At 42.6% G+C, this 17,589-nt stretch overlaps 1 protein-coding gene across 1 annotated transcript in view; it reads left to right on the plus strand.

Annotated features, from left to right (window-relative positions):
* PLD5 (phospholipase D family member 5) overlaps positions 1-17,589 on the plus strand; it is a gene marked incomplete at both ends in the record, with an annotated part of 318,682 nt that overhangs the window by 144,842 nt on the left and 156,251 nt on the right. The window contains one exon of the mRNA XM_080698695.1: positions 1,247-1,383. Within this exon, the coding sequence (XP_080554821.1) occupies positions 1,247-1,383 (137 nt within the window). The remainder of the gene's footprint in view (positions 1-1,246; positions 1,384-17,589) is intronic.

Below are 17,589 nucleotides of genomic sequence, written 5' to 3' on the forward strand. Positions count from 1 at the left end.
CTCTGAAAACTTCTTGCTGCAACCTCACATGGTAGGTGGGACAAAGGAACACTCTAGGGCTTCTTTCTTTCTGTACTGGGGAATTGAAGCCAGGGGCATTCTACTTCTGAGCTACATCCCTGGTCCTTCTTATTTTCTTTTTTTTTTTTTATGTAGGGTTTCACTAAGTTTCTGAGTGTCTCATTAAGTTGCTGAGGCTGTTCTTGAACCTGCAATCCTCCTGTCTCGGACTCCCAACTACTGGGATTACAGGTGTGTGCCACCGGGCCTGGTTTAGGGCTTCTTTAGGGCCACAGATCCCTTTTCTGAGGGCTCTGCACTCGTGTGACCTCTGGTCTTCCAAGAGCTCTCACCCCTAACACCATCAAGTTGGGGGTAACATTTTAACATGAATCCGAGAGCTGGATTCACAAATATTCAGACCACAGCAGAGAGAAAGCAAGTGAAATTATTTGTTCCAGTGGTCATAGCCACCCCACCCCTGTTTTCGTGGCCCTGTCTTCTGCCCCCCTTAGCCATGAGTCCCAGAAAATAAGGATGTCTATGATTACAACCCTTCAGCCTAAAGATAAGCACATGTGTGGTTTGGACAACCTGGAACCTCAGTTAATATCTCTAAGTGAAAATCAGGACTTTGAATGTTGTTTATGTTTATAAATTCCGTGGATTTGGGGAATGTGTGTGATACTGGGGATTGAAACCAGGAGCATTCTGCCTCTGAGATACACCCTCAGCCTTTTTTATTTTTTATTTTGAAACAGTGTCTCACTAAGTTGCTGAGGCTGGCCTTGAAGCTGCACTCTCCTATCTCAGCCTCACAAGTACTGGGATTCTAGGCTTGCGACACTGCCCCTGGCCCAGTATTTTGAAATAAGCTATGTCAGTTAGATGTGCTAGCATTTGTTTTTGTTTTTAATTTGAAACAATAGGTCTCACAGGGCTCTGTGCTTGGCTGCTTTTGCTTAGAAAGAAGAAGAGCAAACTCCTTCACAAGTGTGGATGGTGCGCTTGACGCTCTAATGGGTTCTGACAGTGCAGTGGGGTTAAAGGCTGTGTGGAGGGCTCAGCTCAGACCCTGGGTGTTTTCTCCTGGAGCGCTGTCCCTCTGTGGCAGTGGCCGCTGGGTGTTTTCTCCTGGAGCGCTGTCCCTCTGTGGCAGCGGCCGCAGCAGCAGCACCTCAGAGTGCCAGGCCTCCGCCTGACGCGTGCGGCGCCGGCTCACGCTCCGCTCTCCTTCCTCTTGCAGTCCCAGCAGAAGTGCATCGTGGTCTTCGCCCTGGTCTGCTGCTTTGCCATCCTCGTCGCACTGATATTCTCAGCCGTGGACATCATGGGAGAGGATGAGGATGGACTCTCAGAAAAGAACTGTCAAAATAAATGTCGGTAAGAGGTAACAAACAAAAATTCTCTTTTAGGGTGTGGGCAAGAAAGTCAAGGAGGGCCCTGGGCAGTGAAAAGAAAAATATAAACACAAATGACCGTCCACCTTCTCCTTGGGTTAAACTGAGGCGTGGACCCTCGAGGAGGCTCTTATGAACAATGACTTAGTTCACTTCGTTTTGGTCACATTCTTTATAGAGGACTGGTCAGCAAAATGAAGTTTGATAACTGTCTGCATCTCTGGAGCCCTTTGTATGAAGCTTTGGTTGTTCCTGGATGAGCCTGGCAAAACCGAGTGTCACAGTGGACGAAGAACTGATGGTAGTTGTTAGAGCAAATGGTTGCTAATACATGAACCTTGGAAACTTTCCAGCTTCAAGTTAGGGAATGAATAAGCAAGCAGGTGTGCTAGAAGACAGGGGCCTCCTTGGCCCCAATTAATACAGTTTCTTTTCACTCTAGAGAGAACAGCTTTATATTCATGCACAGTCATGCCCTGCACAATGACGTTGCAACCTGCAACAGACAAGCATATATGACAGTGGTCCCGGAGGATGACATCACCTGGTGACATCACAGCCACTTAAAGTCACTAATGACTAAATGGCCAAAGGACACATTTCTAATAACTCACAACTCTGTGTGTGTCTCTTTTGTCACCTTAAGTCACGTTTCCCTGGGGTCATTGCTGACCGGCAGAGTCCTGGGGCACAATTTCAAACCCATAAATCTCTTCCTCCAGCCCTCTTCTATGAACTACTGCTTTTTTGCTTGGTTAGGGGAGAGCACAGAAAAGCACCGAGATGGAGTACATAGATAGGAGCTCTGCTTTTTACATACATGTTGCTGCAAAGTTGAACCGAGACCGCAAAATGACAGCAATTACGGATTAGAGCTTATAATCAATTCCAATTGTAATTTCCCTTTGTGGAAAACACTAGTCTAAATGCCAGCCTTTTGTAGCTTAAAATCAGCAGCATCTTAGTAATGCGTATGCCGGTTTTTATCATGAATATTTTGTCTTGTGGTTGAATATTCTGGCATTGGAAATGTCCTGGAAATACAATGGACTTTTTTTTTCACTTATGATCCATTATGATCTAGTTACCAGGCAACAGGTATCAACACCAGAAGCAAAGCATACAAGAACATAATTCAGCATACATTTTGGGTTTTATTCCTTCTTACATCGATGGAAGGGTATTCCATCAATATATTTACTTCCCAGGCTGAATCTGGGAGAAAAATTGTACTGGGATTATTATAAGAAAAGCCAAATAATAGTCCCAGATTGTTGTCATTTTATGCTAATCTGTTCACTACATGTCTCTGTGGACAGGGGGTCAGTAATTCACTCATCCAGTAGAAATTTATTCTTTCTCTCTCTCTCCCCTACCCTTATAATGAAGATTGCTGAGTACTTCAAATGCAAACCCCACTGCCTGGAAGGCAGTTTTATAGAGGTCAAGACACAAAAACTTCTTTAAGACAAAATACCTAGAACTTTTCAACCCCAAACTGGGTATTAGTAGGTTTTTAAAAAAAAAAAAAAAGATAGAGCCTAGTGATCCTTCTCTTGACTAGAGGAGGTTATCATTTACTTGAATTTTTACATTTTTATTATTTTCATTTAATTTTGCCTTTTTCCTATTTTTAATTTTATTTTACCATTTTCCTATTTTAATATAGTTCTTCTTTTTACTATTGTTAGTCCTTACATGCAACTGGAATTAGGGTTTGCTTTTATCTTGTATCTCAGTCAGTAAGTAAATCTTATGATTCAATGCTGCTTCTGCCTCCATCTAGAAATATTCTCCTAATTACCACCTGTTCTCCTGCTTTCTCTCCTGAGTAGCTGGGATGTCTACCCTGCTCACTAGATGCTGCCATCACTTCCAGACCTTGCAGCCCTTCTGCACCTTTCTCTCTGCCGCAGCCTCTCCCCAATGTCCTGTGTTACTGTTCGGCAGTCCTGGCCATTTTAGTAAGTGTTACTGTGTCTGCCCTGGAACTGACCTCCAGCTTCCTTCTAACTTCCTCCCCCAAGGACCTCTCCTGCTTTTCGTCCTCTCTCCAATGTGCAGGCTGAAGAGGCAGGGTACTACGATTCCTTGTACTTCAGTCCACTTCTACACCTTCATCCCAACACCAAATCTCATGAAGTTCTCCTACCGCATCTCCTCCTCCTTACCATCCTAGGCAGCAGCATCTTCTAACATTCAAGACTTCCCCTTTCCTTCTTCTGTGCCTAACGGTCTTCCCAAATGTCAGCCCCACCCCTCATCAACATCTTTACTCAATACCCCACTCTTACCATTATTATTTTTTTCATTGCGGTACTAGGGATGGAACCCAGGGGCGTTCTATCCCTGAGCCACATCCCCAGTCCTGTTTTTTTGTTATTGTTCTTTATTTTGAAACAAGGTCTTACTAAGTTGCAAAGGGCCTCACTAAGTTGCTGAAGCTGTCCTTGAACCACCGTCCTCCGTCTCAGCCTCCCAAATGCTAAAGCGTTTGCCACCACGCCCAGCTTACTCTTACCATCGTTTAATCACCTCAGATTGATCAATTTAATGTCCACTCCACTGTGCACCTGCCCGCCAGCAAACCTCCACTTTTATTTTAGCCTAATGCAGTCAATGACCATAGTCTTTGAAATCAGAGAGATCCAAATTCAAATCTACCTGCAGTGTGGATGTCAAACAACTATGCAGTGGTGCATGCCAGTAATCCCAGTATTTAGGAGGACCGCAGGCTTAAGGCCAGTCTTGGCAACTCAGTGAGACCTTATTTCAAAATATAAAATAAAATAGGATTGGAGGTGTGTTTCAGAGGTAGAACACCCCCCAGTACCACACATACACACTCTCTCCACATTGTATCCACTTTCCAACTCTGTAAACTTGGACAAGATATTAATTGAATTATTTCATTCATCCAAGCACCAAGAGACTGAATGAGGAGTTACAGCACAGCTCTGAAACTGTCTGGCACTATCCAGTGGTCAGAACGGGGATGTCAGAGGGCTCTAAGGGAGTGGCTTGGAATAGTGGGGGAAAGTATGTCCTTGGAATCTGCTCTAACTTTCAATGGGTTACTAAGGCTAAATTTATTTCCCTTAAAAAGTGATGCATTTTTTAGGCAGGTGTGATGGTGCACACTTGTAATCCAGTACTTCGGAGGCTAAGACAGGAGGATTGCAGGTTCACGGCCAGCCTCAACTACTTAGTGAGGCCCTCTGCAACTTAAGAAGACCATGTTTCAAAATAAAGAATAAAAAATAGGGCTGGGGATGTGGCTTGGAGGTAGAATGCCCCTGGGTTCAATCCCCAGTACTGGAAAAAAAAGTTATACATTTTTAAACTGGGCGTGGTGGCACATACCTATAATCCCAGTACTTGGGAGGCTGATATAGGAAGATCACAGATTTGAGGCAAGACTTAGCAATTTAATGAGACCTTGTTTCAAAAAAGAGGGTGGCTGGGACTTTAGCTTAGCTGTGGAATGCCCCTGGGGTCAGTCCCCATTACCAAACTATATATATATATATATATATATTTTAAATTTGAGTTCACAAGATGTTTTTAGTCAGCTTTTCTGCCATGGTGATCAAAATAGCTGATAAGCACACTTAGAAGAAGAGACATGCATCCGGGCTCAGAGTTTCGGAGTTCCATCCATGGTCGGCTAGCTCCAAGGCAGAAACCACAGTGGCGAGGTATGGCAGAGGGACACTGCTCTCACATCATGTAGCCAGAGCAGAGAGAAAGAGAGGAGGGAGCCAGGGACACGCACAGTCCCCAAGGCCTCGCTCCCACGGTCCACCCCCTCCAGCCATGTGACCCCTCTCAACATCTGAACACAGCTGCCTCATCTAAAATGTGAGGTCTGGGGGACATTTTAAATCCAGGACACAAGGTTTATGAGAATTCAATGAGTTGTATAAACATATAACAGAGCATCGGGAAACAACAAACAGGATATAAAAGTGAATTTTCTCCCTGTTCCTTTCAAAGAGCCCAGAAATCTCTCTTCTGAATTCCCAGCTAACTTCCTGTTCCTCCCAGTTCCTCGCTTAGCCTGATTATACTCTTTGTCCTGGTGTTAGTCTTTGGTTCTGAGGAAATATACGAAGACTTAACTGCATGCGAGCAGGGGGTGCAAATTCAGGGCCTGCAGTAGCGAGGGTGTCAGCCACCATGCTCTGCATTTTGCAGAGACTCCACAGCAGGGAGGGCTGGCTGCTCAGGGGTAAGAGTGTGGGGGCGAGTCCTCAGCTCAGGAGCTCAGGATCTGTATGGTCCTTGGCTAACGTGATGGAAAAGAATTTCAGCATATGCCTGTTAGAGACATGGACAGAGGTTTATTTGGGAAAAGGGAAGGAAATACACATTCAAGAGAGAATGCGGGCCACCTCAAGATGAGGAAGGCATGTTGGAAAAATCAGGGTTCTCTTCTTATAGGGGACTTTTGCGAGGAGTGGACTAGAGATGCGAGGATGAGCTCAGTCCAATAGTCCCAAGGCGGTTTTATGGTGGGCAGGTGGTCTGGTCAGCCTTAGGGTGGATGGTCTCAGTCCAGTAGTCCCGAGGTGCTTCCTGATGGCCTGGTGGTCTGGTCAGCCTTAGGGTCTTCAGGCTGATTTGGGTCCTCACTAGCTGATTGACGGATAAGCTAGCATATCCTAAATTATAGGTTTCTCAGAAATATTGTAGTTAACTCTAGGATCTACAGGTTTCCCAGGAATTTTTGAGAGAGTCAGGCCTAGGAAAGAGAGCTGGCTTGTGGACTAGAGGCTGAAGCACTTCAGTTCCAGGTTCTTATATTAAAGTTATACAGTTATACTTTTCCTTCCTGTCTGTCTCTTCTACCTACTTATTTCTTCTGTCCTACATCAAGAGGAGCCCGGGATGCTGCATTGGATGTGTCCATACAGGGAAGCTGGAGGAGGCCAGCTGGAAGTAGAGCATTCTGTGGGATCGCTTAGGGAAGGCATATTTGGCTTTCTTTGGTTGGTCCCAAGTTGGAAGTAGGCATGAAGAATAGATAATCCAACAGTCACTGGTCAAGTCCTAGCCACTTGGGCTCTATTGTTATAGAAGCCATTGTTTAGCTCCCTGGATTGTCATCAGATAGAGCAGCCTGACTTCCTGCAGGTCTGATGTTGAGCAGGGTGGTGACCGTGGCATAGGGGATGGATTGATTGGATGAAGGATCAGAGGAGCTCCCAGAGAGGAGAACTCACCCAGGACCAGCAGGGTCCTTGGCTTATGCAGTGGGAAAGAATTTGGGCATGTGCCATTTAGAGACATAGAGGTTTGTTTAGGAAAGTAAGAAATACATATTCAAAGGAGAATGCTGGCTATTTCATGAGAAAGGCATGTTTTGAGGGTTTGTGGCTTTTCTTTTAAAGGAAACTTGGTGAAGGAGGGTATGGGAAGGTATGTGAAGATGACCTCATGTACCTTGGTGAGTTGGTGAGCACAAGATGATTTATGTTGGTCTGGTCATTCTCAGGATCCTTGTATCAATCGTGGTCTCCATTATCTGAGCTATAGATAAATTGGAAATTCCCCTAGATTATAAGTTTCTCAGTATATCACCGCTGGCATGCCACCACTTCTTCAACTGGCTGCCCCCATCCTTGTCCTCAGAGCAGCCCACACAGAGTGAGCTCCACTGTTCTCTGCTTCTGGGTCCTTCCAGCAGGAATGCCCCTGGTAAAAAGTGGGGAAGCTTTAGAGATACACCCACTGTGGACACTGAAGCTGGGCTGGACCAGTTGGAGGCAGTGGTGCTCGTCCACAGGTGTGCGGCAGTATCCCAGCCTCCTATATCTGCTCTGTGTGAAATTCCAGAGCTTTCTCTCCCGTCCAGAGACCTGACCTCAAGATGGCGCTCACTAGATCCCAGGGTGCTCGGCCTCCATGGCTACTTCACTCCAGTGCACTTTCCCTTCTTGCTTTTCATTACCCTAAAGAGTGCTGCATGCTTTGTCCAACCTGCACTGAGATCTCATTACTGGGTAATTAACCCCCCTCTGTGTTTATAGCTCTCCTCACTCTGGAAAGCCCAAGAGCCCCCAACATTTTACAGCCTGTCAGCCTCTTCTCACTGTTGTGACAGCCTCTCCCCAGATCTCCTCCGCCCATGCATTCTTCGCTAAATATACTGCTTTAGTTCACCGCATTTTTATTAACTAGCCCTTCCGCCCGCTGGCGGGTCTGCACTCTGACGCACACCGCCCCCGCAGAGCTCCCCTGACTATTTTATGTCTTGCTCAATAAAATGTAACTCTGTATTGAAAACTCCTGTCTGGCTTTGTTCATTTCTTCCCCTTTGTATAATTTTCTGCTGTATTACTGTTTTACTAATCCATAATGGGAGACTTGTTTGTAAGTTTCCACCAAAATCTATAAAAGATCAACCTCCAACTTGTCTTTCACATGCCCTTTATTTGTTAACTGATTAATTAGTTAATTAATCTGGGGGCTCTAGGGGTTGAACCCAGGGGCATTCTACCTTTGATCTACTCTCCTGGCTCTTTTTATTTTTTATTATTGTTTTGAAACAGGGTCTCACTAAATGGCTGTGGGTCTCCCTGAGTTGCTGAGGCTGACCTCAAACCTGCGATCCTCCTGTCTCAGCTTTCCAAGTACTGGGATTACACCTGTGAGGCATCACACCTGGCTTGTGTTTATCTGTTTTCAGTGCTAGGGACTGACATAGGGCCTAATGCACACCAGGCAGATACTGTGTCTCCCAACTACACCCCCAATCCCAATTGTGTTTTTAAATTAAAATGTTGCTAGCAAGATTAAAAGACCCCATTTGTTTTTTATCTCCTTATTTGATATCTGAGTACTTTTCCGTCTGAAGAGAAAGAGAAGCCAGGTGAAGTGGCACACGTCTGTAATCCCAACACTTGGAGCTCAACCAGGATGATTGATCACAAGTTGTAGAGGCAACTTAGATCCTCAGTAACGTAGCAAAGCAAAAAAAATGGAAAGTAACTCAGAGGTAGAACACCCATGGGTTCAACCCTCAGTTACAGAGATATAGAGACAGAGAATTAAGAGAGAAAGAAATCTTAAGAGCTTTAGGTTACAGTCCCTCATCCTCATCAAAAGTCTGAAATTCTCCCTCACCCGTGACTGTCAGTTTTGCACGCACTGAGGAACCCTGAAGATGAGTAACGGCCGAAGGCAGAGTGAAGGCAAACGCTGGCCTTCAAACCTCTTGTTTTCTGCCCTCTCTCGATTTCTTCTTTTCAGCCCACAATGAACCTATTTCTTTATCATTTTCTTGGTGAATTTTTCCTTTATCAATGCCTGTGTCTGTTTCTTCCAGAATTCTCTAGAATCTGAAGAAAGAGAGAAGTAGGCATGTGTATTAGTCCACCGCATTAAACATCAGTCAGTCATTTCCCCATTTATCACTGGCCCCGCTCCCCTCCCCAGCTCTGAGCCCCCACACTCTTGGCGCCCTAACCTCACTGTGTCTGCTCAGAGCCGACTTGTATGGAGAAGGTGGCATCTGCTGCCGCTCCTCCCACCACTGGACTGCGATTTGCATTCTCTAGTTTTTCCTGTTCTAGGTTCTGCTCTTGTAAGGACAGCTGAATTCTCATTCTGCCAGAGAGCTGTGCTCCAGAATCTCAGCCTGTTTGGATTCCTCATTCTTTGTGCCCCTTCCTACAAATGCAAGGCTGTTGCCTGTTGGTGGCTTCAGCATTTCCTCCTTCCATGGTTTCCTCAAGAGATGAAAAATCCCCTAAGTACAAGAAGCCCTTGTGTCTTTCTGTCTTTGTGTCTTATACATCAGGACTAAGAAGCTACTTTTTTTAGTGTGCAATAATTTCCATATAATACAAATATAAATTATTAGGATGATACTGTTCATTGAGATAATAAGTTTATTATTCCTCCAAAGTAGAATTTACTTTTGAGGCAATAAGTGAGCATTATGACAGGAGAAACTGAAGTTTATAGATTATATATCTAATGAATATCATATGGAAATGAGTTGGGAAAAGATGCTTGCTGAAGAATTGCTAAAATGAAAGAGAAAAATCCAACACTATAGCTGTTTTTTCTAACTAGCATTGAACAAATAACTTTTTTTTTTTTTGGTGGTATTGGGGTTCCTGGAAACCCTTCTACCTCCGGGCTACACTACCAGACACCTATTTTTTATATATATTTTTAGGTGGAAACAGGGTCTCTTAAGCCAGCGAGGCTGGCTTTGAACCTGCATGATCCTCCAGTCTCAGGAACACATAACTTTTAGTAAGATTAAAATATCGCTGTAGATGAAAGAGAAATCCCCAATCACATTTGAATACTGATTTTTTTATGTTTTTGGTTCTGTTGTCATAAACTGGTACATCATAACATTTTCATTTCACCACTGAGTCCAGTCAAATTCAAATTTCCTCAATTATGAGGTATTTGATTAGCCTCATGCCCCCAAAAGTGTTGTTTGCATTTTCACAGCTAAAAATCTCAAAGATTATTTTAAAAGTAGTTTGCCTTTAGCATTTAATGTTTAAAAAGAGGAAATTTGTGCGAGTATGACTATTCCTGAGGGTCTGTAATTACGACTTGGGGAAGCAGAGAAGCTAATTACTTCAAAGTTTTGATTTTAATGAAACTTAATATATGACTAATGATGTTGACATTTCCTGATGTCAGGTTTGTTCTTCAAAATATTATTTGAATGTAGTATATATTTCTCAAAAAGTTTATTGAATACTTGTAAGCACAGCCATATCTGATAATCCTGAGTCATATTGGGAATAGAAGGTACAATGTCTTTTTGCAGATGGCCCATCTGCCTGTCAGGAAGGACCTTCATTATACACAGTCAACCTCAGAGCCACAGTGGAGAACCAAATCCTTAACGTGAGACAGCAGGAATAATGGGCAAAAGGGTGGGCTGGTGTATTAGCCTTTTTTTTTTTTAATCACTGTGGCCAATATACCTGACAAGAACAACTTAGAGGATGGAAGTTTTATTTGGCTCATTTGGTTCGGTTCATTGTTGATTGTCTAAGGCAGAAACATCGTAGCAGCAGGATGTGGCAGAGGAAAGCCACACAGCTCAAGGCAGCCGAGAGAGGGAGACGAGGGGGCTAGAGACAGATACGGCCACCCCGAGTGACCCACCTCCTGCCGCGTACCTCTTAACCTTGCTGCACTGGGAACAAGGTTTTCAACATACATGCTTTTGTGTGTGTATGTGTGTGGGCGGGGGGCGAGGGTACATTCCAGACCCAAACCATAACAGATGGGAAGAAAAAATAAAAAATAAAAAAAGTTGCAGTGCCTGCTGATTATTCTCATACCTTACTTATAGGTCTGTAATTAACACTCTTTGTATTCAGAAATTTCCCTTAGAGCCAGTATCATAATCACAAAAATCATATTGAGAAAAACAAAGACTTTAACAGACAAATCTGCTGGAGAACTACCTGGAATTCAACTTCCAAAACTGTACGCCTTTGAAATTTTCAGTGTGATCTTTAGGAATGGAGTCATGTTTCAGAGTAGAAACTATGGAACTATGAATTTAAAAGACATGGCTAAAGGCAATAACAATTCTGCAAAGAAGCCCCACTTCAAATCCAAAGCTGGCTTAAAGATACCACGCACTCTTGATGTAGAGATGAGTTAGGAACCCTAAACTCAGATTCTTACTTGAGATAGGCTGGATACAGTGGCACATGCCTATAATCCCACTACTTGGGAGGCTGGGGCAGGAAGATCGCAAGTTGGAGGCCAGATTGCTTTCTCTTCTATCTAGAAGATAGAGCGAAAGTAGGAAGCAAAAGGGACTTCAGATAAATGAGGAGAGGGAAGGGGAGAGGTGTGAAAGGAGATGATAAAGAAACAGCTCTAACAGTGCTATGTCCATATGTGAAATTTTCAGTGCTGACCTCAACACCATGTGCAGGAAGGGGAGGGAGCAGGGTGGCTGCAGAGGGAAGCCCACCCGGTCCTGGTCCTGTGTGCCTGTCTGTCTATTACACTGAGCTTCATTACATCGTATAATTGCAATGCAGCAATCAAAGTTTATATTTAAAAAAGAATAGCAAGTGTCTTTTCCAGAGCCATAGCAAGCACCTGAGAGGCGCCCTGGATCAAGGGGAGGGTGCCATACAGTGTGACAGGCTGGGCGGGGCTTCTGAGAGGCCTGACCTGGGTCTTGGCTCAGCTACCCCTGTGCAGAATTGGTCATTTAACCCATCTCTGCTCAAGCGTAGAACCTGGTGATAGTAACAGTAAACCTTCCCAAGTTTTATTAAAAGGAATTAAATTGAGCAACCGTTTTTTTTGTTGTTGTTGTTGTTGTTTTTTGGGGGGTTCTAGGGATGGAACCCAGGGGCATTATACCTCTGATCTACACCCCCCCCCAGCCTTTTTTCAAGTTAGTTAGTTAGTTAGTTAGTTAGTTTATTTATTTTGCAGGTCTGGGGATAGAATCCAGGGGCATTCGATCTCAGAGCTACACTCCTAGCCCTATTTTTTTTTTTTTAAACAGAGTCTCATTAAGTTGCTGAGGGCCTCACTAAGTAGCTGAGGCTGGCTGCAAACCGTGATCCTCTCCCCAGTGCTAGGATTACAAGCATGTGCCACCATGCCCGACTCATCTTTTTATTTTTTGAAACAAGGCCTCACTGAGTTGTGAAGGGCCTTGCTAAGTAGCTGAGGCTGTCCACGAACCGGGATCCTAGGTCTCAGCCCCCCAAATGCTGGATTACAAGCGTGCACCACCACGCCCGGTGAGCAGTTTGTTTTGCCAAAACAGGAAACACAAATGGAGCAGAAATCTCCCTGCCAGGTTTCTACAAAACGCGCCCACTGAGACCTGACTTGTCCAACGCCTTTGCTCTATCACTCCTGCATTTGTGAGTTATTCCATTAATCCATGACATCTTAAACATGTAGCTTTGTGCGATTGAAAAACTAATATATACAAATGACAAAAATGCAGAAAGCGACATGATGTTACCAAGAAGGGTAGGAAGCCCCTCCACTGGGGGCTGGGGTCTCCTGCACAGAGACAAACACTGCTCGTAAGTGCTTGTAAGCTCTTCAGAAACACATTTTATGTGGATATAGGAATACGAACATATGTATTGTGTACATTCATATGTCCATCTATTTTTCTTACAAAAGAGAGTGTACAAGTGTGACTTTTGTACCCTGCACAGTTTTCCTTCGGACATCTCTACATAGTAAGACATGTCCGTGACCGCCTAGCACTCGCAGTCTGAGTGCAATCTGATTTAGCCAGTCTGGTGCATTTAAAGAGCATTTGGGTTTCCTGGGGTTTTGCTGTCGCTGTTTGTTGTCATTGTGGCAGGCAATGACCCAGTGTAAAAATACACTTAGTCATATGTAGTAGCATACCTTTAAATTCCTAGAAATGGAATTGTTTGACGGGAGGGTGAAGACATTTTAAAGGTGAGTAGATAGTACGAATTGTTTTCCAAAGAGCCTGCACCACCAGGTTGTAAGATTACTTGTTTTTCTCATTTTTGCAAATGCTGTATATTTTAAAAATTTGTTAATTTTTTATTTTTGCTAATCTGATAAAAAAGAAAGTGGTATTTTTAAAATTAAAAGCAATGTTGAAAATCTTTCCAGATGTATGAGCCACATCTGTTTCTTCAATGTGGGACTTGCTTGTTCATGTCCTTCACCTAAAATAGGCAGGAGATGCAGGACTTGGTAGAGAATCCAGTAAAACATAGAACAAAGCTGAGGCCAATACAATAATTACAATAACAACTGTAATAGCAAGAAAACAAATGACATCAGATGCAGAGCAAATCTCATTTATCAGAGAGATGTAATGAGATTTTTGAGCCTGTCTTTTCCACTGAATTAGAAATAGCAAATTGTAGGATGTGTCCATAATTATGAATGTGCTCTACTTCCACATAACATCGACAGTTGATCATTTGTGCATCTATAAGGTGAATTTTCACTGCGATCCCTTTGCGTCAGTAATTTAAAAGTGGGCCAGCCTGTCTATTGTGAGCGCAGGCTGGGGTGTTGAGTTACGTAACCGCTGAGCTGGTCTTTCTTGTCTTTATCATGTAGTTTCCAGAGATGCTGCTCACTGATGTCAGTCAGTTATTGTAATTTGATTATCACACTATTCTTCATGTGTGTTTTGTTAGCGAGTTGTAAACACATAAAGAATCTGGAACTAAATCTCCTGGTAGAAGGAGACTGATTCATAACATGACTAGTTTAGGGATATTATTTGGTGTTATTATAGCTATGGCCTGTTGTGTAGCTTTAAAATGCCAGAAACCATTTAAGGTACCTAATGTTATCTTGTCGATCTTTTAATAAAGCAGGTATTGTTGTCCCAGTTTTGCAAACAAAATGGCAAATTTAAAATGACCAAATAAGATGGGTGTAGTGGTGCACACTTGTAATCCCAGTACTTGGGAGGCTGAAACAGGAGGAGTGCAGGTTCTCGGCCAGCCTCAGCTACTTAGTGAGGCCTTCTGCAACTTAGTGAGACCCTGTTTGAAAATAAAAGAATAAAAAATAGGGCTGGGGGTAGAGCTCGAAGGTAGAATGCTCCTGGCTTCCATCCCCAGCACTACAGAGAAATGGGGGAAAAAAGACAAAGAAAAACTCTTGAGTTTTGGTATTAAAAACTCTTGAGTTTAACTCAGCCAATAATATTGAGCAGAGCAAAGGGTCTTTGTGAATTTGACTGTCTTTCCTTTTGTGTAGTTTATCATAATCACAGAGAACAAATGCTACTTAGCATTTGAGAGAAGGCCCATAGTGCGCATTGGAAGAGCAAGGACTCTAGAACCAGACTGTGGCTTGCATCCCGACTTTTCATCTATTAGCCAATGTGTGTAACTCCTTTGCCTCACTCCCCGGCATAAAATGGGCTTGATACCTGTCTCCTTAGGTCTTAAGGATTGAATTAATACATGTAAAGAACTACAGAATCTGCCCAATGGCAAGCACTGTCTGCCATTTACTGTCAAGTCTCACTGCTGAATATCTGATCTTTTCCTCTTTAACTTGGACAAGAGCTGTTCACATTACAAAGGATAGTAATACCTGACACTTACTGAGACTTCCAATTGTAACCATTTGTGAAAAGTTTCCAAATTACCATGAAAGTTATGTTAAGTAAATCCTAGTAGATGTTTTTAATTAATCTTCATACTATGGAATATTTCTTAACTGGGAAGGAGTGAAGGTTATAAAAACCATTCCTCGTCCTGAAGAGGAATTCCTGGGTATAGGTCTTCTCCCAGACTCATCCAGACCAAGGTACATGTGCTCGACAAACACCACAGGTGATTCTGATGTGCATTCTTGGCTGAGAACCATGTTTTAGGTAAACTGTAAAAGTCGGTTCATTTTTTAAATGTAGGAAAATTATCTTTAGTGACAGTTTTATTAACCTAATTATGAAGAATAGGCAGCAAACCAAAATGCATGAGTTAAATTATTGTAACAACTTGTTTTAATTGTAAATGCCTGTTTTGTCATAGTGAAGTGTTATGTGTGTTTGCAGTATGAAGTGGTTTCAATGCTGAGTGTGTCTGATGTGAACACAGCAAGGGAAACCATCAGGTAGCTCAAAGGAAAAATGACTGTTTTGTGACTCGTGTGTGTCTATAGATAAAATTTTATAATTAGACATTTTATTATGCAAAAAAATACTAGTTGTAAATTTAGCCAAAATATATTTAAAGCTTTGATTTGGCTCTTTGCCTAACTGATTGATTATATGTTCATTAACACATCTGAAAAACTCCCAAACATGACTATAAAATTTTTAAGCTTCTAGGATTACCTGCCAGTTGATTTATTCTTTTGTTTCAGTTAATCAATATTTAACAAAGTTATATTCTGTTGGAAATGTGTTAAATCTGAAAATGCTGAGAGGAATTATCAGTTTCTACCATTAAGATTATGGGAGATATGGAGGGCTGGGAGTGGTGGTACATGCCTGTAATGCCACTACTTGGGAGGCTGAGACAGGAGAATCACAAATTACAGGGCAGACTCTGAAACTTAGAACCTCATTAACTTGGTGAAACCATATTTCAAAATGAAAAAAGGGTTGGGGGTCTAGCTCAGTAGTAGAATGCCCCTGGATTCAAACCTCAATACAAAAAAAAAATTCTATTAAAATGTATGCAGCCCGAAGTGTGGGGACCACTGGATATTAAGAGCATAGATTTTGAACAATGTAAAATATAGTATTTGTTACAGCAATGGAAAGCTGACTAACACCACTCCTCTTCCTTCTAGTAGTGGCAGTGAAGCTATTTAAGAGGAGATAATCTTGAGATTTCTACAAGGGAGACTATCCAGTACCTATGTGATTCTTCAGTTTTTAATATGTATGGCAGTTTGTGCCCAAATGTGGCGGAGAAATACTTTTTTTGTTTGGAGCATGGTGGTATCTTTGGTTCATCTAAGTGGAGATGTCTAGAGGCTGATGCTAAAAAGTGGACGTGGGCCTTAGGGATAAGCCTGCAGTGGTGACAATGGTAACTGTCACAGCAGTAGCAGAAAATACAGTAGCAGTAACAGTCTCCCAAGGTCAGGATGGAGAACAAGAACCCACAAGTCACATCCAGGTCAATATCAATTTCTAAAGTTTTTCAGGGAAAAAGAAATAAAAGTAGAAAAAAAACAGGTTGGGAGTTTTCTTTGAGAAACACTAAAAAGAGACTTCCAGGTGCCACATTAAAGTCAAGTAAAGACTGAAACACTTTAAAGTACAAATCCTGTTTTGCCAACGTGGGGTCCTTGGCCACAGTGGTTGGTTGAGTCGTAGACTAATTCTGGGAAAGCATGGGGATCTTTGGCTTTGTGCTCTCAACGGAAATACCTGAAAAGCCTCTGGGGCAGAAGCTGGTTGTTTGCTCATCTTTGAACAGGGAGAGTCCACCAGCATCTCTTGTTCTCTAGGACGATTTTATAGAGTTGACATCATGGGTAACCTAGAAAGGCAGTATCCATTTTATTGTTCTATTGTGGATGATTTCTATTCTATTGTGGATAAGCATTGTGCTGGCTTTTAGCACAGATGTGGGGTGCTGGATAAAATATCAATCATTTTAAAGTTTTCATCTCTCAGTTTTGCTTGATTTTTCCATGTCCTACCCAAACGAGTCAGAAGGCAAAGAATTTAGAGTCTATTTCTCAGTTTCTTGACATGATTTACAATATAATGGTCTACCTCTTGGCTCTTCTAGAGAGTGGCCGAAGGCTTATCACCTAAATGGTTTTTTCCCTCCCTCCCTCCCTTCCTTCCTTTTTCCTTCCTTCCTTCCTTCCCTCCCTCCCTTCCTCCTTCTTTCCCTTTCTTTCTTTCTTTCTTTCGGTGTGGCAGGGGGTTCTAGGAATTTAACCCAGGGGCATTCTACCTCCAAGCTACACCTTCACCTCTTTTTTTTTTTGTTTTGAAACAGATCTTGCTAAGTTGCTTAGAAACTCACTAAGTTACTGAGCTTGGCCTCAAACCTGTCATCCTTCTGTCTCAGACTCCTAAGTACTGGGATTACAGGCATGTGTCAACAACACCCACTTCTAGTGGATGTTTCTCTAGTTGGTTATCAATTACTGACTATCTAATTACATATTTACTCCTTGATATAATCTGTTTGTGTGGTGCTGGAGGTCAAGCCCTGGACCTCGAACATACTAGATAAGTGTTTTCCCACTCAGCTATACCTCCAGCCCCTGGGTAATTTTTTATTTTAATTTTGTTTTTAAAATTTATCATTTACTTTTATTAGTGCACTGTAATTATACATCACAGTGAGGTCCAAAGTGGTAAATTAATACACGCATACAGCGTTTGGTGTGTTTCCCTCCCCGTCCCATCCCACTCCCTCCTCCTCTCTCCCTACACATGTGAGATTAGTAGTGATACCGTCATATACACACAACATTATGTGAACGGTTTCCTTGCTCAGTCTTTTCTTTTTCCTCCCATCCCCAACCCCCTTCCACTATTCTCCTGGTCAAAGTCAAGGGTCATAGATTTTCTATCATATGTTGACAGAATTTTTAATATGAGGAAAAATGTTCTTCTTTGGAGTAAGTATGTATTAGGATGGAGGAAATAACATTGTGAACACTGGAAATTCTAAGTGTACTGAACTCCATGTAGTGGCTCATGGGTAAAATTCTGTCCCTG

This window comes from Muscardinus avellanarius (genome assembly GCF_963383645.1).
Source record: "Muscardinus avellanarius genome assembly, chromosome: 7".
NCBI lineage: Eukaryota > Metazoa > Chordata > Mammalia > Rodentia > Gliridae > Muscardinus > Muscardinus avellanarius.